Genomic DNA, 22253 nt, shown 5'->3' on the forward strand with positions numbered 1-22253 from the left:
CACCAGTTTTCCTGACATTTCAGAAGGAAATGCATCATCATGCACTTATAGAGGAGTTTTATCATTTCCAAAGGTGTAAATTGAGAGAGTTAAGACCATATTAATTAGCCTTTTCGGGATAAATTTAGAAATAACTTTCAAAATACATTTTTTTTTCTTTTTCTAAAGCGAGGCACACAATCGGAACAGAGGGAGCACGTGAAAATGTTTTCTTGTTGTTGTTGTTGTTGTTTTTTTTATTTATAATGGTGCAAGGCTCAATTAAAATACTTTACTATATAGATCTAACTCTTTCCTGATAATAAAAATAAAACTTGTTTTTAATAAAGCCATATTGCATTGTTAATAAGTAACTTTAATTGATATTTTAAAAGAATTGAAATCTTCAACACAGCCCGACAACACGCCAAATAAAGCGATCTACGTGACCTAGTTCTGTAACGAGGCTCAAGCAGCTCGGATGTTTTTACCTTGTGCTAGGTTTGTGACTTATAATTTAATATTGAATTTGCAGTAAATAAATAACATATCTGTATATACATACCCTATATATTAAGTTGACTATTGATAGTGCTTATATATTTTGAGTTCATGTGCAAAGACGTCATTGATTCATCAAGATCCTACTTTGGGCCCAGGACAACCGCCAAGCATGCTCCGTACAAAAAGAGTTTCAAGCCGAACAACTACAGGTATTTTTACATTGTGATTTATCTCCAAATTTAGGTTTGTATGTCGTATGTCTGTTTATGTGGGTTTGTGGTGGTGGTGGTGGTGGTGGTGGTTGGGGGGGGGGGGGAGGATATCAAGAAGGAACTAATTATAACTCCACAGTTGTCAACTGAAACTCATCATGATATTAATTGAAGTTTTCATCTAATTTTGCAACTTTGTGGTCAGGATCATCATGGCATACAGTAGCAATGTTCATATTTGTGAGGGAAAGGACATCCAGCAAATCATCAGTGAAGTGCAAGAAAGCCTGACAGAGATTACAGTGGAAGCACTAGAGAATGGAAAACCCACCAAGGACAGATACATCAAGGTATGTGCATTATTTGTAGCCATCAAGACTAGCTGAAGCTATCAGTTTGGTAACAGAAAGTATTAAAAGTTTTAGAAATGAAGATGAATTCATCTTTCTGAATTTATCATATAATTAACTTGTAGTAGTATCACTGATTGGGATGTAATCAGGATATTTAATTGAGACATTGTTGGAGATAGTTGGTTATTTAAACAATTATCACCCTTTAAAAGTTTGTTTTCAAGTCCTGATAAAAAGCTATTTTTTATTTTACTGCAGGCTAAAGTATTGACCAAATGGCCGCCAGTACCACATAAAAACAAAGGCACCACCTTGATGAAAACCATTTTGCAGGATGTGGAAGGTGAAAGATGAAAATTATTGCTATAAGTTATAACATTGCTGCTGTTTATCAATAAATTTGAACAAAGATTGAAATTCCTTATATGATAATAGCTAATCATTTCTTAAGATTTCATATATAAAATTTTGAATACAGAATGCATGCTATATCAGAATCTCGCATGAGTGTCACTGTGTGTTCATGAGTTTGAATGTGTTTGTTTGTACAATGTATTTCCTACGTACTCGATTCTTTTACTCTATTACATTTTAATATGCACTTCATTTTCACTTTTTAAGGGAAAAGTGAGACAATCAGTGGATGTTTTTGGGGTGATTATGCAACAGCCTGTGACTGTTTGGAAGTTGGGGTAGGTTTCACTTTTCACATACAGTGTTGACATTAAAATTAAAACTTCTAATTTACCTGTTGAAAATGGTTTTACTGATTAAGTAATTGATTTACTTGCAATTGTCAGGTTGGAAAAGAACCAGTTGAATTATCTCTTAGTAAGGAAAAAATCTATGCAGTTACAATTATCGAGGGAGATATCTATGTAGAAAAAAATTTGTTAATATCATCTATCAGAGATGTGATTTAGTGAGTCAGATATTGATGAAAAAACTAGATACAGTTGGTGAGATGTTTGATATGTGTCAAGAGTTAGCATACAGTGCCCTGAATTAGGATATTGTTGTAAGCTGTTTATTTTTTTTCTTTTCTATTTTGAAAGGATGTTCTTGTGATGAATGATGTCTTTTTGGAGAAAAACACAAATAGATTTGTGACCAGCCACACATGCCAAATAATTGTGGATGAAAGAAAAAGCAAGCCTAAAATCTGGGTAATTATAATTTATATTACAATATATTTTCATTACAGTATATCACTGTTAATAAGGGGTTGTTTTGAAAATTGTTGTCAATAATTTTGGAAAGTGTTTTTTTTTTTTTTTGTATTTTGTGGCCCTGCCTTACAAGGTTCAATGTGGGAGTAAATACACTCAAAAAATGACAATGAAGAACCAGTGTTTAGAATAAATGTGGAACTTGGTTTTAAAATTGAAAGTGACATGAACAAATGCTTGTAGTCACTTCATATACACACAACAAGCACATCTTCATACTTTTTATTGGAGGAAAAAAATGAGAGGAGGATAGAAAGTTGTCAGAATTTTGTTTATATTATAAGTGACTGAAATGACTACCGTGCCTGCCTTTATCACCTTATCTTTCATTCTGCTTATATCCACCAAGTAATGCTATTTTATTTTGTGCAGATTGTCAAAAAACAAAAAGATGACAGTGGAGAATTGCCTGATGTAATAGAAACAGAAAGACCTGGGTCAGAAAGAAGTCCAACCAAGGGCAAGATGCCTGTACAGGAAAAACAGAAAACAAGGATCAAAAGCAGAGAAGTGCAACACAAAGATAAAGACAGGGACACATTTCAAATGAGAATTAAACTTCAGAAATCTCAAAATAAAATGAGGGAAGCAACAAAAATAAGAGATGCAACTTCAGATGATGGAGAAGAGGAAACGGGGTTTGAAAGCAACATGGAAGTCTCTTATACCAGTGGCAGATCAAATAGAAATAATGCTGATAAAAACCCAGGAAATCGCCCTGTTGATTGTCAAGGAAGAGCAGAAGCAACTGTCAACAAACAAAACACAACTGTCTCCCCAGAAAGACCTGTTAAAAAGCTAAAGGTCAGCGCATCAGTTCTTGGAGTAAACAAATCTGTTGAAATTATATAAGATGTTTGAAAAGAAATGTATGATTAAGCAGTTGTTTTGAGACACAAAATTATTGTTGAATCTTGAACTTGAGTGACAATACACTGCACTTTGCATACAGCCAAACATGCACACTTATAAGAAACTTCTATGCACCAGAGTTCAGATAAAGATAATTCATTTCGAAGAAGGTTGTTGTTTATTTTTGTGGAACTCTGTAATTGGAGATTAAATTTACCATGTACTCTCGTGTCCTGTGGTTCCAGGTTGGTGAAACAAACAGGAAGTACACCTACGTCCCTCTCAGTAAACTGACCAGAGGAGCCACAGTGGACGTTTACGCCGTGGTCAAGTTTTTCAAACCGCCCACTAAGACACGATGTTCAGGTGAAGTTTAGAATACAGTTAATCTTAAATTGAAGATATGCCGTTCTAAAAAAAATGGAACATTGATTCACTGAAAGATCCATACAATGAAGTGGCAAACAAGAGATGTTTATCTCTCCACTTTTAGGGGATCTTATGCTCCTGGAACTTGGGTGTCATCTTTGTTTTTGTGCTTTGTTTCTGTGGCTAGATTTTTCTTACAGGAATGTAGTTTGTGCCAAGATTGGATAATGCATAAATTATTTATTTGAAAGAGTGTACTAGTAGGTTTTATGAAATTTAAAGATTAAGCTTTTTGGAATCAGCAATATAAAACATACCTGTGTCAGATTACATGGAAGCTGCTTGTAATTTTGAGATACTTTATTTAAGGTAACAGTAAAAACCCTGTCCTCAGTCTTTTATTTATCAACAGACATACATGTAGTGTGTGAAGTGGGTGTCACAGTTTTGGACAAACAGACTTATCTTATGCTATTCAGACTACTACATGGTTCTCTCCTTGGTGGACCCATCTCTGGCAGACAAGGAGAAAATCAAATGCATTTTGTTTGCAAAGAGCGCTACAGATTTACCGCCTGTCCAAACTGAGGGAGAAATAGTCAGGATGCATAGACTGAAGGTAGTGAGGCTGTTGTGTATATTATTACAATACTTCTTTATCTCATTAAAACATCATCCAGTATTGATTTAATTTGTTTGTTTTTTTCTTGGTGGATTAATGTCTGTTATAGATATTCATGCTTTGTGCAGGTTGTTGGAAACATTTGTCAGCATGTTTTTATGACGACATTTAAAACATTTTGATATTTCATGGTTTCTCAACTCAGTTTGGGTAGCTTTTGACAAATGATTTCTGTATTTAGATAAAAAAATCAAAAAATGAAAATGAAAATCAATTGAAAATACAAAATTCTTAATGTATGCTTTAGCCAGACCCAATAATTTTTAACATGTATGAAAAGAAAACATTCAGAGTGTGCTAATGTGATCAGAAAAGCTCAAAATATGATTGCTTGCTCTATACTTTATATGCCCAGTAAACATTTGTGTCCGTTGCAGATTGGGACTTTTAATGGGGAATTACAAGGACAGAACGGGCCAGGCTTCTCCTGTATTGTTTTCTCTGCTGACCTGGAGGATCCCATTGAACCTAAGTCCACCACCAGGGGGTACACTCTGACTGACCAAGACAGGCTGAAGGTATGTGTGTAATTATGAGCAGCCTTGAGGAGAATATGTGATTTTGTTATTGTAATGTTATCTTTTGTTATGTTATGTTTTATTGGTGCTCCTGCTTGTTTTATATTCACCTAGTCTCCTTTTTGTATCATTGTTGAATTTAATGCACCGTGTAAGCATGCACATATGCACAGACATAGATTTTTTGATTTATTGGAAATCTGGTAACCTTTTTTGTGCACACTATGTACATAATTAAATAGAATACGTGTCCTGTGTGCTTAACAGTCACTTTGAGGAATTTGTTCTTAAAATATTAATATTTAATTGCAGCACTTGCAATGTGAGTCCACAACTAGGAGTAAGATAACTGACTGTAGATTTATATTGTAAATGGAGATGATAAAATAAATATTTATTATCACTTGCATTATTGCATACGCCAGGTGGAGGAGCTTAGAGAATGGTCTTTACAAGGGGAATGTTTCAGTCAAGAAAGGGATAACAGGTGCACTCTGGGAGAATGTGTGGTTGGCCAGTACTTTGATTTGTTATGCCAGGTAATCAGAAGTGTGTGTGTGTGTGTGTGTGTGTGTGTGTGTGTGTGTGTGTGTGTGTGTCATTGTACATGGGAGGAGAATGGTCTCAATCTGTCATAAAGGCCACTTCCCAAAGCCTGGCTTTAGTCATCATCACATTATAAAAATGTTTTGTAGTTTTTCAAATTGTTAGTGGGTTATGAGAAGTTTTCCTCCAGTTTTTAACTTTCGTCAAATCTGTGTAAATCAACAGGCATGTTGTAGATAAAACGTTCTAAACTATGGCTGTGCTATTTCATATAGTTTCATATTTCAGGTAGTTGGTATTGGAGAGATAGAGGTGGAGGTTGGCAGGTGTGTTTTACTACAGGTGTGGGATGGGACCAAGATGTCCAGGTAAGTCTTCACACCTTAAATATTATATTGGAAATTTTTCATGTCACATCACCTGAAGCTTTTGGGGACTACCTTTTGCCCATCCTTGCCAGGATGTTGTGCTGTGAGGGTGGGGGTGGGGGGGGGGGGGGGGTGCTGTCTTGTGACTGTTCACACTTTTTTCTGTGATATATGACTGATAAAAAATTCTCCTTACCTTAATGATTTTCTGTTCATATCTGTTTTAAATTGCTTTCTTTCATTGCATTAAGTTAAAAATGAAAGTAATTTTTTTCTACTTTTTTTATGTAATATAAGTTAACTATCAGTTAGCATAATACCTGCAGATGTTCATTTTAAATTCATACCTGCAAAATGATCAGAGAATTTGGCATAGTTGTGTTGTCAGCTCATTACTAGTACATATATGTGTTTTTTCTGTACACCTCATAATGACAGTTTACTTTGTTTTCACATAATTTTATAATTATTCAACTGAGGAGCAATATCTATACAGGCTTTAGAGTTCTCATGTCTTACTGACCCAAGTAAGGTTTTTTTCTTGCTTTTTAGGAGGACTGACTTTTTTGTGACAGTGCCTTCTTGTTCTTCAACAACTTGCAATTAGTTCTTCGATTCCACACCACTTTCAGATAATACACTGATCTCAGGACCATTTTGTCTTTTTTTCTCTGTATTTACAGCCCCTATCATAAGTGTGATATTGCGAAGGAAGACTTTCACATTGATGAACAACTTACAGAAAGAGCCCAGGACTTCACTGTTGATGTCTATGTATTTGATGACCATGTGCCTGTTGCTCAAAAGTTCAAGGTGAGAAAAAGATGGTCTAAACAGTAGAAGATGTCTCAGTTCTCTCAGAATACTGCAAATGAGTCTCAAGAGACCAAAACTGTCTGCATGTAGTGTGTGAAATGAATGGTGGGTATTTACAAATTATATAAAGTAGTATTGGGGTTTCTATCTTATTGGAACCAATTGCCAGATATGTCAGCTTTACCAATTCTCATCTACTGTTTTTTTTACATTAGCTCTAGATCTGTGGGCAGCCTCTCATCTTATTGATTTGAACAGACATACTGTATTTTAAAGTCATTTTCCATTTTCGTCAGCCAAATTAAATTATCTATAGCATTTGAGTTAGTTACAGGAGTATATATGTAAGCATTGGCTCAGGTTCGCATATATATTATATATTAAATAGAAACTGTAATCATTATTACATTAATGTTTTTCTGTATTCTTAGCCTGGTCAGTTTATCATGCTGAAGAATCTCCATGCTGCTATGTACAAGGATGAAGACACCCGTCCCGAGTTGAGTGCTGTCCCCACCATAGAACTCTGCCTGCACAAAGGGACATCATATGGCCGAGGAATAATGGTCATGGCTGAAGGCAGCAGAGAAGTGACCTGTTTAAAAGAAATTATGAATGGGGTATGATCTTTCTAGGACTTGTGCCTTTTTTTTTTTTTTTCAACACATCTACTGAAAGTGTCATTTGTGATCAGGTCAACATTTGGTGACATTTTTATTTCTTTGCTTGCTAAGAGTGCTCTCAGGCAGACTGACTTATACCAGAAATAGACATATTTACACTGTAGAACAACAGGTAACAAAGACCCCGACATGGATGAAGCTTTGAAAGCAAACAACCTTGTTCTGTTAACTTTTCTAGGACCTGTCTTAGTCTAATTGTAGGCATGTCTTTATGGTGGAGATTTACTATTGATGAGCTGTTGTTAACCGATTTCTTATTTGTACACTAGGTTTTTGGAGCAGTATGTTGTAGTATGATTTGTGCATTGGTAGTGATTCAAAGCAGGCATGAAGAAAATGATATGAACATTTGAGCCTATTTTCAGGTTTGTCCTCAGCTGCAAGATGAGGGGGCACCTGGTAGTCCCAATAATCCTCAGCCAAGTACTTCTACGGGTAAGTCCACAAGCCCTGGAAAGATGGGGGAGACAGCAAACAAAAACTCTAACAGTATGTTCAGCAGAAATGTGATATTACCTAGTTCTCCCCAACCCAGCACATCCAGAGGAGTTTCAAAAAGCCCAAGAAAAAGTAGAGACACAGCAGACCAGAGGTCAAGCAGGTCAGAACATAGTATTGGGCATTCTATGGAACCAAGAGTAGAAAATGTAGTCATAATTGATGAGAGCGAGTCTCTTGATTTGAACAGCAGTCCCAGTGGCAAAGACACAGTGGGAGGTGCCCAGGCTGGTGGTGCCTCCTATAGTCCAAGAAAAACACCACATCAGGCTAGGAAAGTGGACAGATGCCTTTTGAAAACTGCATCAGGTATTAAAATTCGTCTCTGACTGAGTAATTTTTTGAGGTATATTTAAATTTTTTTTTAATATATGTATATTACGTTTGTTTAATACATTTAGCAAGGCTTTGTCTGCCCATCTGAAAATTCTGAAATAAAATACATTTTCCTACATTTTACCTTTAAAGCATAATGTAAAAGTACATGACACTTTGATAAATTGTATAATTTCCAAATAAATTTAAAAGGGGGCACCACATAGACATCTTTTGTCATCTTTAATTTTGAAATAGTCATTGAATGGCAAATAAATGTCTATTTTACACTTCAGTTATCAACGGACACCATCACTTAGAAATCTCCACAATACAAGAAGTCTTACATCACAGTGTTCCCCACACGTTCCGAGTTCTTGCCCAGGTCCTGGACTACCAACCCAAGCAGCCTCCATACATACGACTGACGTGCCCTATGTGCCATTACTTGTAAGTATGTGGGGTCTGGAAAAACGGGTCATCTCTCTCTATCTCTTACACACACACTAAAAAAATAAAAAAGATTTATGAAATTGGTTTTATTTGAGCACAGATAGATCAGCAGCACCAGTAGTCCAATGAAATGTAATATTGTGCCTGTTTTTGTTTTCAAAGTTACGACCCACTTTCTGTCTAAAGTTTTCTTGTGAAGCACACCTCTTGACCCGTGTCATTTTTAATAGAAATGTAGTCAGTTTCAAACTGTATAAAAATACCATTCATTAGTGAATTTGAAGCTGTATATAAAGATGCCAGTGTAAAGGAGCACTTCTGGGCACTGTCAAGTGGTTTCTACTTTCGCTTTCACTTTTTCTGTGTAAACTACTTGCACTTATTTCCACCAGGGCGGTTCCAGACTCCAAATGGCTTTCGGAGCACGCTCCCAGCAGAGTACAGGATAAAGTTCCTTACTATTCCTGTCCTCAGTGTGACCAAAGGTCAATCTCAGCAGCAACCAGTTCCGAGTGGTCAGTAACCAGGGTGACCAGTGCCGGGACTGAAGTGACCAGCACAGATGGTCAGGTAGTGGTCAATGGGCAGGAACTAGAATATGTGTACATGATGGAGTTTTTACTGGAGGATGGGACTGGCTGGCTGGTGGCTAGAATCTGGAAGCAGCATGCAGTAAGGGTTCATTGAGTGAAAAATATGAAACTGTTCTATATGTACACCTAGTCTAGAGATGTTATATGACCATTAGTGATATATACGCTTTATTTGGTTTAAGAGGCGTTTTTTTTTCCACCCAGTATTTATGTCAAATGATACACTATCACCCAAGTGATGTATGCCTTGAACACCTTTTGCTGATGCTCAGGCTGTTCTGACATATATCACTTTGTTGACAGTGTATTATCTCACATATATCAGAGGCTTTATAGAAATACTTTTTAATTTGGGTTGATGCTGGGAGGCAAGAATCAGCTTAATTTTAGGTTTTGAATATACTGGAAACTGATGCTTGATATAGAATTTGATTTTTAGAAAAATAATTTGAGTTAAAGAATGCACAAAAGATGTTCTTCTTGCTGTATTTGATCAGTTGATGCGTACTGTCTACATCACAGACTTTAATTTGCAAGGACTAGCAGAAAAAGTAAATGTAAACCCAATCAGTTTTGTTATAATTCATTTAGGCAATGCATCTGTTCAGCCATATAGTATAGTACTTAATTCTATCAATGAAATGATGTGGATAAAAAGTATTTTATTTCCTTTTATTCGTTAGGTCACTTTCCTAAATGACCTTCCTCCTGAAACGCTCATCTGGCAGGAGGACGGATTAAAGTTTGTGGAAGGACAGTTAAAGGAATTGTCCCCAATGCCAGGAAGAAGTGAGCAAAAACCATGGCTGGAATGTTGTCTGCTGTCATACAATGGTCCAAATGGTGAACGGCTTTATCACATATTTGATACTACTTTGGCGTTGGACTGTTTGTAATGTTTTAGCATTATTTACATAGCCTGAGATGGAAACGGGAATCTGACTGGCGCATTGTCAGCTAGGAGCTGTTCAGAATCACCTTGGTTTTTATATCTTCAGTATCATTTACTGTTTGTTGAACATATATCTAGTTCTATTCCAGTAATTAAATCCCCTCTCTATGCAGTTTATATAAACGAATGTGTTTGATGTTTAAAAAAAGAGCAGATAAACTCCAACATGCAGGTTTATGAGCTGATCAGAATGTTATTTATAAGTTGTTTATAAAAGAATGAAGACAGCATCACATTTTATATTCACATGTAACAAAGTTCATGCCAAAGTTACCAGAAGTTTACAGATAGAAAGACCACATTTATACAACAATAGGCAAAAAGTATTGTTTATTTTTATGAGTTAATTCACATGTTCAGTTATAAATAAAAGAGAATTATTAATAAAAAGATGATTTTTTCAATTTCTAGTACATAACCCATCACGTTGCCTCACTTTTTTTCTTAAATCTATCAAGAACACTTTTTGGTCCAAAGTAACGTTTATCATTTTTAAGTTTTTCTCTCTTATCTTCTTGCCGAAGCTGTACAATTTCTCTGATTGTCTCTTTCTTCTCCTGTTCCATTACACCCTTCTTCCTCTGTATGTGCTTCTTTCCTTTACTTTTGCCTTTCATTTTGTATTTTGGTTCAAAGTCTATTTTCTGGGGCTTCAGGAACTATTGGAAATATAACAAATATAGTAAGCTTTACAACTGCATTGCGAATAACAATGATGAACTGAAATTTTTCAAACGTCTCTCTTTTTTTTTTTACAAAAAAGTTCAGCATAAAAAAGAGCAAGGGCAATATAAAATGTACATAATTACACTGTAAGTAATAACTGGTGTTTAAGTACAAAAAATGTAATTCTTTAACCATCCACGGACACTTTACTCGCCCTGCATGTTACCTTGATGGTTAGACCTTAAAGACACTTGTCAACACTTACAAGAAGTTTGTTCCTCTCTTCAATTTTTTCCTGGAGAGTTTTAGTGTCAATTTTCCCCAGAGCACCCGTATCCAAACTGATCATATCTGGTTGTATCTGAAATGAAAACCCATCTTGTTTGTAGTTTAGCAAAAATTATTTGTGTCACTAAATCAATACAATAAATGTTGTTTGTCTGAATGAATTTGCCACAAAAACAATTTACTACACACATTGTTCTGTGCTATATTTTTCAAGAGCACCGTCTTAAACAAATCCCTGACTCAATCTCAGAGCAAGGATGTGAAAAAAATTAATAACTCAAGAGCTCTCAACAATTAATTTTTGGAGCAGGAAAAACTCGGGTTTTATGAAAACTCCATCCCACTGAGCACTGATAACAACACCACTGACCCTGTAACTATCTCTATACACAAGTTCCCACAAATATAGAAAAATAAATAATAAAATTGGAAAGCTTAATAGGGTAAACAGGAAATTCAGCACAAAAATAATGACAAAAAAATCTAACAAAAATCTCTCTGTCCCCTTCATACCTTTTCCAGCAACATTTTGACTTCTGCCTGCCTTCTCTGTTGTTTTGTTTGGTATGGGTTGGTCTCTAGAGCATCATAATTGGCCTCTCCAGCACCTGGGGGTAAGATATAATAACATTTGGTTCATCAACTCTTCTTGATACATGGTAATAGTAATCCCTGCTTTGTTGAGAATCCTTTATAAATACAGCAACAGTCGATTCAATCGAATCCCTTTTAATTAGAATAACTCCTCCCTCCCTCTCTCTCTATCTCTCTCACACACACACGCCCGCACACACACAAGCTTATTAAGTCTAGTATTACCACTAATTCCTATTAATCCACCACTTTACCTGGCACAAGTAAACTAGAGAAGCCGTTCCCATGTCCCACTCCAAGGACATCTTCATATGGACAGAACTGCAGGTTGGCAACAGGACTCCTCAGTCTGTGAGACAGGTATGGCTTTGTCATGGTGTGTCTACAACAGTCCTGGTACACCTGTGAAAAAAATTATACGGAATGTATGAGTAAGACCACAGCCAGATGTTAAAATGTACCTAGGCAAACCATCAACTTCTAGGGTAAATGGGGAGGAGGGGATGTTCTAACAGGATGGAAGAAACATCAATGCTTCACCTAACCGTATGCCATTCCTCTAAAATATTCATCAGAGTTAATGTGTCAATGTTAGTTTCAAATTACAAGCTTAAGGTTTGCACCTAATAGAACCCTCTACAAAAATGGCCTAGATTTGCAAAACTGCAGAAGAAAATAAAATGAACGAGCTGTAGACGTGTGCCGCATAAAAAAGTAGGAAAAACCTGATACCTCTACAACATTCCCTATGCCAGCTGCGAGGACATCTTTCTGACTGAAGGCAAGATGGCCGGCCCCAGCAGATATCCTGTAGTTTTGGAGAGGTTTGAACATCCTCATGTCCCAGATCTTCAGATATCTGTCCACACCAGATGTGGCCATGTAGCTACAGGATTACACATATTAATAATTTTTCATATATTCGTAAGTTTCAAGGTTTATTAAGACCATCAGATATTTAATTGGAGTAATTTTCATACTTACACTGTTTTGTCCATCACTGAATTTATATTGGCTGTAAATGCGCCACACTGGCCTTATAAGAATTATCAACAAGGCAAGTCCAGCACTAGTTGAGACAAGGTAATTTTTTTTCATTAAAAACAGCAAATTAAAGTTTGCTTTTTTGTTTCTAAATATAACTTGGAAAATACTGTATACTTTATATTTTATAGCTATCAACAGGACTAGTTGGCCTCCTTTACAAGATTGTATTCACATCCATAATAGGGTGGTTGTGTAGAAATAGGTACAAAATTACATAAACACAACTTACATTCCTTTGTTATTGACAGCCACAGATCTCACTCCCCCACCATGACACAACATCTTCACCAGAGGTTCCTTCACATTGGGGGACCACAGGGAAACTGTGCCTGAAATTATTTCCGATTTTTAAAACCAAAACTCTTTTCCCATTTGAACACTCCATGGTATGGTGTTTCAAATGCTGCAGTGTTTTAATCTTTCCAAAATAATCTATGCACTTGAAATGGAGATATGAAATCTGGAATAAGTGCTTACAAACCAACAGTTACTTTAAATTTTGGTAAACAACCTCTGCTTACTTAACCATGCACAAAGATCTAAGATTACATACAGGTATTATTTAAACATTCACATAAAAAGCTATGATATATGCTAATGGGTTGAGAATCCCAAAGTTGACTGCATTACCTCCAGCGTGGCCCAGATGTATGATTGCATTGTGGGGATTCTGGCACATGACGTCAAGGCGACCAAGGTGCACGGGTTTGGAATCCAGCTACTTTCTGGCCAATAGACACATCCAGGTAGGAAAGATAGCCCTTGGCATTCTAAAACAAACAAACAAACAATTAAAAAACCTAAACTTGAATAGAGATCTTTTATAACAATGCTTTCTCAGTGCGTGTGTTCAAATATTTCAAACACTTTATCTCAGCACTAATGTTCTTAAAATATCTGATACTTCCCCCAAAGACTATACATAAACTCAAATATATTTATCAATTTGTTTAGAATAGGGCTTTAAAATCAACAGGTTTGTTATGATCATAACCTTGCTACTGCTTGGCAGTAATTATTTGCTCCTGCTAATTTCAAGAGACTGTACCCCGCTCCTCAAAGAAAGTATAGGCTTAGGGCATATCATAAATATTTATGTAAAAAACAATCATAAAATACATGAAATGTTCTTCACACTTTATTGAGATATTCTTGAAAGTCCCACTACTTACAGCTGACGCCAGAAGGAAATGGTAAGGAAGAAACTCCATTCTGAGTACACAGTCCAGAGCCTTCAAACAGTGCAGCTCTATCCCCTGGTTATCATAGATATATGTCCACTGTTTCTGAGCTACTGCAAACATGGTCTCAATGTGCAACCACCTGAAATGTGAACATATTAAACTCTCTGTGCTGTTTATAATACCATGACACAATTCTAAGTTGAAAGCGGTTTCTCAATCACCCATCACTGGAATGAAAAAAAGGGACATCACTGGGACGAAAAAAAAAGGGAAGTTTGGCATAGACAAATGATGTTTTATGGCAACGGTTTTCTTTTTTCTTTCTTAATCAATAAACAAATCTATGAAGATATTTTTTCTCAAAGAGTTTTTAATATTCCTATTGAACACTTTTTTATTCAACTGATTTTCATAAATAGGGCACCTGTTATGTTTACATTTGACAAACTCTTACCAATATTTTTCAATAGACTGTTAAACTGATGACTACTGGCACAAAATGTAAAATGTTCCAAAACAATATATAACACCATGAGAGTAAAAAAAAAAATTGGTTATAAAAGATTGGAAAAATTTATCCATTGAATAAGACGCATAAACTCAACCAAATCTCATGATATTGTGATGATGCAGAACCTCTTACTTGACATCTTGGGCTGTCTCCATGACATTCATCTCACACATAAGTTTCTTGGTCTGCCAGTCCATGGCAGCTACGTGACCCTTCCTGCCAGCTATCAGCAGAAACCTGCCGTTTCTGGTGTAGTTCATTCTGTACGGACCAGATCAAATAGAAATAATACTGATAAAAACCCAGGAAATCGCCCTGTTGATTGTCAAGGAAGAGCAGAAGCAACTGTCAGCAAACAAAACACAACTGTCTCCCCAGAAAGACCTGTTAAAAAGCTGAAGGTCAGCGCATCAGTTCTTGGAGTAAACAAATCTGTTGAAATTATATAAGATGTTTGAAAAGAAATGTATGATTAAACAATTGTTTTGAGACACAAAATTATAGTTGAATCTTGAACTTGAGTGACAATACACTGCACTTTGCATGCAGCCAAACATGCACACTCTGGGGTAGCGCTAGCACTCGCCAATTTAGCCAAATGCTAAAACTGACTTAATTGGCTAAAGAAAAAGGGCTTGATTTGACATGTTTAAGCCAAATTATAACCATTTTGGTAACAAATTGACAAAAATGTGGTGATTTGGCTAAGCGAAAAAAATTGCTAGCGCTACCCCAGACACTTATAAGAAACTTCTATGCACCAGAGTTCAGATAAAGATAATTCATTTAGAAGAATGTTGATATTTATTTTTGTGGAACTCTGTAATTTGAGGTTAAATTTAACATGTATTCTTGTGTCCTGTGGTTCCAGGTTGGTGAAACGAACAGGAAGTACACGTACGTCCCTCTGAGTAAACTGACCAGAGGAGCCACAGTGGATGTTTACGCCGTGGTCAAGTTTTTCAAACCACCCACTAAGACACGAGGTTCAGGTAAAGTTTATAATACAGTTAATCCCAAATTGAAGATATGCCGTTCTAAAAAAATGGAACATTGATTCACTGGAAGATCCATACAATGAAGTGGCAAACAAGAGACGTTTATCTCTCCACTTTTAGGGGATCTAATGCTCCTGGAACTTAGGTGTCATCTTTGTTTTTGTGCCTTGTTTCTGTGGCTAGATTTTTCTTACAGGAATGCAGTTTGTGCTAAGATAATGCATAAATTATTTACTTGAAAGATTGTAGGTTCCTTTTGGTTAGTGTAATTTAAAGATTTTTTGGAATCAGCAATTTAAAACATACCTTTGTCTAGTTGCAGGGAAGATACTTAATTTATGGTAATAGCAAAAACACTGTCCTCAGTCTTTTATTAATCAACAGACATACATGTAGTGTGTGAAGTGGGTTTCACAGTTTTGGACAAACAGACTTATCTTATGCTATTCAGACTACTACATGGTACTTTCCTTGGTGGATCCATCTCTAGCAGACAAGGAGAAAATCAAATGCATTTTGTTTGCAAAGAGCGCTACAGATTTACCGCCTGTCCAGACTGAGGGAGAAATAGTCAGGATGCATAGACTGAAGGTAGTGAGACTGTTGTGTATATTATGACAATACTCCTTTATCTCATTAAAACATCATCCAGTATTGATTTAATTTTTTTTTTCTTGGTGGATTAATGTCTGTTATAGATATTCATGCTTTGTGCAGGTTGTTGGAAACATTTGTCAGCATGTTTTTATGAAGACATTTAAAACATTTTGATATTTCATGGTTTCTCAACTCAGTTTGGGTAGCTTTTGACAAATGATTTCTGTATTTAGATAAAAAAATCAAAAAATGAAAATGAAAATCAATTGAAAATACAAAATTCTTAATGTATGCTTTAGCCAGACCCAATAATTTTTAACATGTATGAAAAGAAAACATTCAGAGTGTGCTAATGTGATCAGAAAAGCTCAAAATATGATTGCTTGCTCTATACTTTATATGCCCAGTAAACATTTGTGTCCGTTGCAGATTGGGACTTTTAATGGGGAATTACAAGGACAGAACGGGCCAGGCTTCTCCTGTATTGTTTTCTCTGCTGACCTGGAGGATCCCATTGAACCTAAGTCCACCACCAGGGGGTACACTCTGACTGACCAAGACAGGCTGAAGGTATGTGTGTAATTATGAGCAGCCTTAAGGTGATTAAATGTGATTTTGGTATTGTAATGTTATCTTTTGTTATGTTATGTGTTATATTCACCTAGTCTCCTTTTTGTATCTCCGTTGAATTTAATGCACTGTGTAAACATGCACACATGCACAATCTTGTTACCCTTTTTGTACACACTATGTACATAATTAAATAGAATAAATGTCCTGTGTGCTTAACAGTTACTTTGAGGAATTTGTTCTTAAAATATTAGTATTTAATTGCAGCACTTGCAATGTGAGTCCACAACTAGGAGTAAGATAACTGATTGTAGATTAATATTGTAAATGGAGATGATAAAATAAATATTTATTATCACTTGCATAATTGCGTACTTCAGGTGGAGGAGCTTAGAGAATGGTCTTTACAAGGGGAATGTTTCAGTCAAGAAAGGGATAACAGGTGCACTCTGGGAGAATGTGTGGTCGGCCAGTACTTTGATTTGTTGTGCCAGGTAATCAGAAGTGTGTGTGTGTGTGTGTGTGTGTGTGTGTGTGTGCCATTGTACATGGGAGGAAAATGGTCTCAATCTGTCATAAAGGCCTCTTACCAATCCTCGACTTAAGTCATCATCACATTATTAAAATTTTCACTAGTTTCTCAAGTTGTTGGTGGGTTATGAGAAGTTTTCTGTCAGTTTTTAACTATCGTCATGTGACGGAGCAATCACGTTGTAGATAAAGTGTACTAAACTATGGCTGTGCTATTTCGAATAGTTTCATATTTCAGGTAGTTGGTATTGGAGAGATAGAGGTGGAGATTGGCAGGTGTGTTTTACTACAGGTGTGGGATGGGACTAAGATGTCCAGGTAAGTCTTCACACCTTAAAATATATATTGGGAATTTATCATGTCACATCACCTGAAGCTTTTGGGGACTAACTTTTGCCCTTCTTGCCAAGATGTTGTGCTGTGAGATGGGGGGGGGGGGGGGGAGTTGCTGTCTTGTGACTGTTCACATCACACTTTTTTTGGTGATATATGACTTTGATAAAAAATTCTCCTAACCTTAATAATTTTCTGTTCATATCTATTTTAAATTGTAAGTTTACTATCAGTTAAAGGGAGCACATACAAAATGAACAGAATTCTAAGTTTAACATAATGCCTGCAGAGGTTCATTTTAAATTCATACCTGCAAAATGATCAGAGAATTTGGCATAGTTGTGTTGTCAGCTCTACTAGAACATGTATGTGTTTTTACTGCACACCTCATAATGACAGTTTACTTTGTTCTCACATATTTTTTATAACTATTGAACTGTTAAGCAATGTACATGTTTTAGAGTTATGTCTTACTGACCCAAGATTTTTTTCTTTTTTTTTTCTTTTTTAGGAAGACTGACTTTTGTGTGACAGTGCCTTCTTGTTCTTCAACAACTTGCAATTAGTTCTTCGATTCCACATCACTTTCAGATAATATACTGATCTCAGGACCATTTTGTCTTTTTTTTCTTTGTATTTACAGCCCCTATCATAAGTGTGATATTGCAAAGGAAGACATTCACATAGATGAGCAACTTACAGAAAGAGTCCTGGACTTCATTGTTGATGTCTATGTATTTGATGACCATGTGCCTGTTGCTCAAAAGTTAAAGGTGAGAAAAAGATGGTCTAAACAGTAGATGTCTCAGTTCTCTCAGAATACTGCAAATGAGTCTCAAGAGACCAAAACTGTCGGCATGTAGTGTGTGAAAAAATTGGTGGGTATTTACAAATTATATACAGTAGTATTGGGGTTTCTGTCTTATTGGAACCAGTTGTCAGATTTGTCAGCTTTACCGATTCTCTTCTACTGTTTTTTTTTCTTTTTTTTTTTTACATTAGCTCTGTGGGCAGCCTCTCATTTTATTGATATGAACAGACATATTTTCAAGTAATTTTCCATTTTTGTCAGCCAAATTAAATTATCTGTAGCATTTGAGTTAGTTACAGGAGTATATATGTTAGCATTGGCTCAGGTTCGCATTAATAGAAACTGTAATCATTATTACACTAATGTTTTTCTGTATTCTTAGCCTGGTCAGTTTATCATGCTGAAGAATCTCCATGCTGCTATGTATAAGGATGAAGACACCCGTCCCGAGTTGAGTGCTGTCCCCACCATAGAACTCTGTCTGCACAAGGGGACATCATATGGCCGAGGAATAATCGTCATGGCTGAAGGCAGCGGGGAAGTGACCTGTTTAAAAGACATTATGAATGGGGTATGACCTTTCTAGGACTTGTGCCTTTTTTTCCAACAGATCTACTGAAAGTGTCATTTATGAACAGGTCAACATTTGGTGACATTTTTATTTCTTCGCTTACTAAGAGTGCTCTCAGGCAGACTGACTAATACCAGAAATAGACATATTTACACAGTAGAACAACAGGTACCAAAGACCCCCAACATGGACGAGGCATTGAAAGCAAACAACCTTGTTCTGTTAACTTTTCTAGGACCTGTCTTAGTCTAATTGTAGGCATGTCTTTATGGTGGAGATTTACTATTGATGAGCTGTTGTTAAAGGACAACTCAGTGGGTTAGATTAATGTATAGAAGCAGGTTCTATGTAAAACTTTGATCAGATTTGTGTTTTGGGAGATTGTTAAGTGCCAGTTTTTTTAAGCACCAGACAAGTGCGGCAAGGTGAGGGTTCACAGAATTTGACCTTATTGGGCTGAAATACTTGCCTGAGGACCCTTTTAACTTCTGCCAAATGTTATGCCATAAAACTGTATTTCAGGGGATTTATGCCCAATTTTCTGTTTTTCCAGCTTTCGAAGCAGATTTTCAGTTATCATACACGTCACTCATATATATGCTTATTATACTGTTATCTAGTGATATATTTACTATGTACATATATGGTGTATTTTGTTGATCAATATTCTTCCCCCCAAGACATTCAAACTAAAAATATAACCCACCTTGTCCACACTGTACCCATTTTTTTTACCCCACCCCCCAAAACTAAGTTTACGCATGGCGATTTTCAGAGGGTCATATACCCACTAGTAGAGGTCCTATGGCTGTCAAACCAGTATGGGTTTGTAAAGGAACATTAAAAATATAAAGTACAAAGGAGATCCTCATGGCCTTTTCTTTTGTTGGCGATATATTTTAATATTAAAATATCCGAAAATTGTAAAATTTGGATGGGTGTTGCTCTTGTCTTGGCCAGTAATACCTGCTCAATTACTCTAATCACGGCAGAATTGAACAATAGACTTTACAAGAATAGGCAATGGTCCTATAACAGAGCCTACCTTTGGGATTTAAACTGTCATATTCATATTTTGATGACTTGTGATCGAAATTTATGTAGCTTTGGTCAAGACATAAACCCTTTTCAACCTGCTACTTGGCCTCAAGTTTTTACCCTTTGCTCAATAGCTTCCATCTCGATTGTACACCTGGGAATGGTATTCCCTGTAATACTATAGCTTACAAAATTAATTAAAAATATTTTTAGTCTAATAAATTTAATTATTCAGAAAATAAAACGACAAACAACCCACATTTTTCTTACATTTAATCATATAAAGAAAACTGTATTCCTTTAACATTTCTTTTGATCTACTACTTCAACAATTATTGGACATAAGTGGGCACCAATCACACACACAACTTTTAATCAATCAACAATGTTTCATAATGCATAATCATCTCTTTATTGGATCTTTAAAGTTAAAGTATAAATAAGCAAATTATTTGGAAGTGTAGCAAACAATTCAAATCTTCAAACTGGAAAATACTTATTACCAATAACTTAATAAATGGGTGGAAGGCATTGTAACTGCCATTCAAGACTACTGTCACCCTTAACTGAATAAGACACCGACAAAGTTTTGACTCAAGATTTAAGTGAATGTTTCAAAAAAAAAAAGTACACTTGATTTTCATTCTACAAAAACATCAAAGTAATGCAAATCTATATTATCCAACTGAATCCCCTTCCTGAGAAGAATGAAGAAATAAGTTGAATTTATGTAATGGTGTAATTCATGGATTATTTTGCACTACTCAGGACCAGGAACATACATGTATATTGCTGCTTTCAAATATATAAGTCAAACTGATCTTTTGCTCCAAGGAATAAAAATATGATATTCAATATCAATATCTCAGTAAGATCTTATCCCATTTAAAGGTGGCATTCACGGATATCTTCAGTAAAATGAAACAGAAAAAAGCAGACATGATCCTAGGTTTCAAAAAAAAAAAAAAAAAAGAACTCCGAACATTTATCACGGGACTCAACACCTAAGCGGCCAGAGGTCCGGGACACCTTGAATTGAATTTAAAAATGCGGAATTCCACGTTTCTGGGGCAAAAATTCATGTCTGAAAAGCTCCTTGTAAAAAAAGGTCATCGAAAAGTGTCAGTTTTCATCATTTAATGAAGCTCCCATAAATGACTTTACTTCCTAATGGGGGATCTCCTTGCTACTTGCTTGGATCATCATGGCTGACATTAGCTATCTGTCAGGTCATTGGTGTCCTTCCACTGTAGATACAAATACTTGTTCAAAGTAGATAAACATCAAAAATACATTTTAGTCTGTTGGGCAGTAAGTCAATCCTCTTCACAAAACTTCTTTTTCGGGTGCTTGGATTAATCACTTTATTTTCTTTGCCATATATCTGATTCCTTGCTGCTCTTTCTGACCAGTCTCCAAACATCTTCTAGCTAAAATAATAACAAAAATTTATTCTTTAATCTACTGAATGGTTATAATTTTCAACCAACAAAATTTACCATGAAACCCTATTTTCTGCTACAACTAAGCTTTATTTCATATATATATATATATATATATATATTATTCATGTAATTGTGATATGATTGTTACTCTTTTAATCACTAGCAAATGATCTACAAAAGCAATATTATTTAGTTGTGAGGGTTCTGTAACTTGTTGCTCATACAAACAAAAAAGTTTACACTGCTAACAGGTACAGTACAAAACATAAGCTCTTTTCACTTTATGTAATAACAAATTTGCTGTGGTTCTGAGGGTCAGAGATAGCAGTATTTAGATGTCTAATTACTATGCATATTTAATTCAAACAACACAGATATCATACCATTATCAACCTTCTGTCTGTATGTGAATTCGGTGTGTTAATTAATTATAAAGATGTGACGAATGTCACCTTTTTAATTACCTGGGCCCAACGAACTGAATATCTTGGCTTCGTCTTGATAAAAATTTGGATACACTGTGCATGAAAGCTCCCGCTTGGTCCGAGCAAGGAAAGTCCTACAATAATAACTTGGTCCGAAGAAGTAATTGACGTGTTCTTGCAGCTCCCCAAAGGACCCACAGCATGTGACGATGCGCTGGACATACGACTGAGTCGAGCTCACTCTCCATTTCCTCTGATGATGACACTGCCTCTCATTAGCCTCTCACTCTGCATGTAACTTTTAGCATCGGGAGGTGACCCCAATCATCTTAGTCGTATCTCTTGAGTATCGCACAACCTTTCCGTCTTTGTAACGGTTTACAGAACAACAAAGTATGCGCTTTGCTGCTTGAAATTCGGAAAATCTGCAGTGCATTCATCGCACGTTTTCCACCACTGCTACTTGAAACTGTCATGGCCGCCTACACGAATTTAGTTTCGAATGCATGTTTACCCCCGTATTTGAACTTAGCATATACTTAATATCCAGGAATCAATAAATAAAAACTACAGAAGACTATTTCAGTTAATTAGTCCCTAACTAACGTTGAAATTAACTTAAACATTCTTGAATGCAAATCGAAACTGTGGGAAGCAAAAATGTTTTACGATAATGTAGTCAGAAAATAGAAGAATTTGCGTCGCTGTTGCAAAATTTGTAG

At 35.9% G+C, this 22253-nt stretch overlaps 2 protein-coding genes and 1 long non-coding RNA gene across 3 annotated transcripts in view; 1 reads left to right on the forward strand and 2 right to left on the reverse strand.

The window, feature by feature from the left end:
* The first annotated feature begins 443 nt into the window (after positions 1–443).
* LOC106158238 (uncharacterized) overlaps positions 444–22253 on the forward strand; it is a 61152-nt gene continuing 39342 nt past the window's right edge. The window contains exons 1-11 of the mRNA XM_087008632.1: positions 444–480; positions 572–692; positions 901–1045; positions 1307–1391; positions 1670–1740; positions 2104–2214; positions 2650–3081; positions 15084–15204; positions 15662–15801; positions 16237–16377; positions 16758–16871. Coding sequence (XP_086864758.1) covers positions 592–692; positions 901–1045; positions 1307–1391; positions 1670–1740; positions 2104–2214; positions 2650–3081; positions 15084–15204; positions 15662–15801; positions 16237–16377; positions 16758–16871 — 1461 coding nt within the window. The 5' untranslated portion in view covers positions 444–480; positions 572–591. The remainder of the gene's footprint in view (positions 481–571; positions 693–900; positions 1046–1306; positions 1392–1669; positions 1741–2103; positions 2215–2649; positions 3082–15083; positions 15205–15661; positions 15802–16236; positions 16378–16757; positions 16872–22253) is intronic.
* LOC106178515 (WD repeat-containing protein 46) lies at positions 10238–14487 on the reverse strand (the record flags this gene model as incomplete). The annotated part of the gene is given in 10 exon segments (XM_087007658.1): positions 10238–10581; positions 10854–10949; positions 11390–11484; positions 11725–11872; positions 12203–12356; positions 12747–12846; positions 13148–13211; positions 13213–13287; positions 13690–13840; positions 14345–14487. Coding segments are annotated over 10 exon segments (1263 nt in total), but the record flags the coding sequence as incomplete, so codon positions are not given.
* Positions 19918–22187, reverse strand: LOC147763218 (uncharacterized). The gene is made up of 2 exons (XR_015333455.1): positions 21571–22187; positions 19918–21091 (listed from the first exon to the last, which is right to left on the reverse strand). It is a non-coding gene; the product is annotated as an uncharacterized LOC147763218 (long non-coding RNA).

The sequence above is a fragment of the Lingula anatina genome, chromosome 3, assembly GCF_051362555.1.
Source record: "Lingula anatina isolate TDL-2025a chromosome 3, LinAna3.0, whole genome shotgun sequence".
NCBI lineage: Eukaryota > Metazoa > Brachiopoda > Lingulata > Lingulida > Lingulidae > Lingula > Lingula anatina.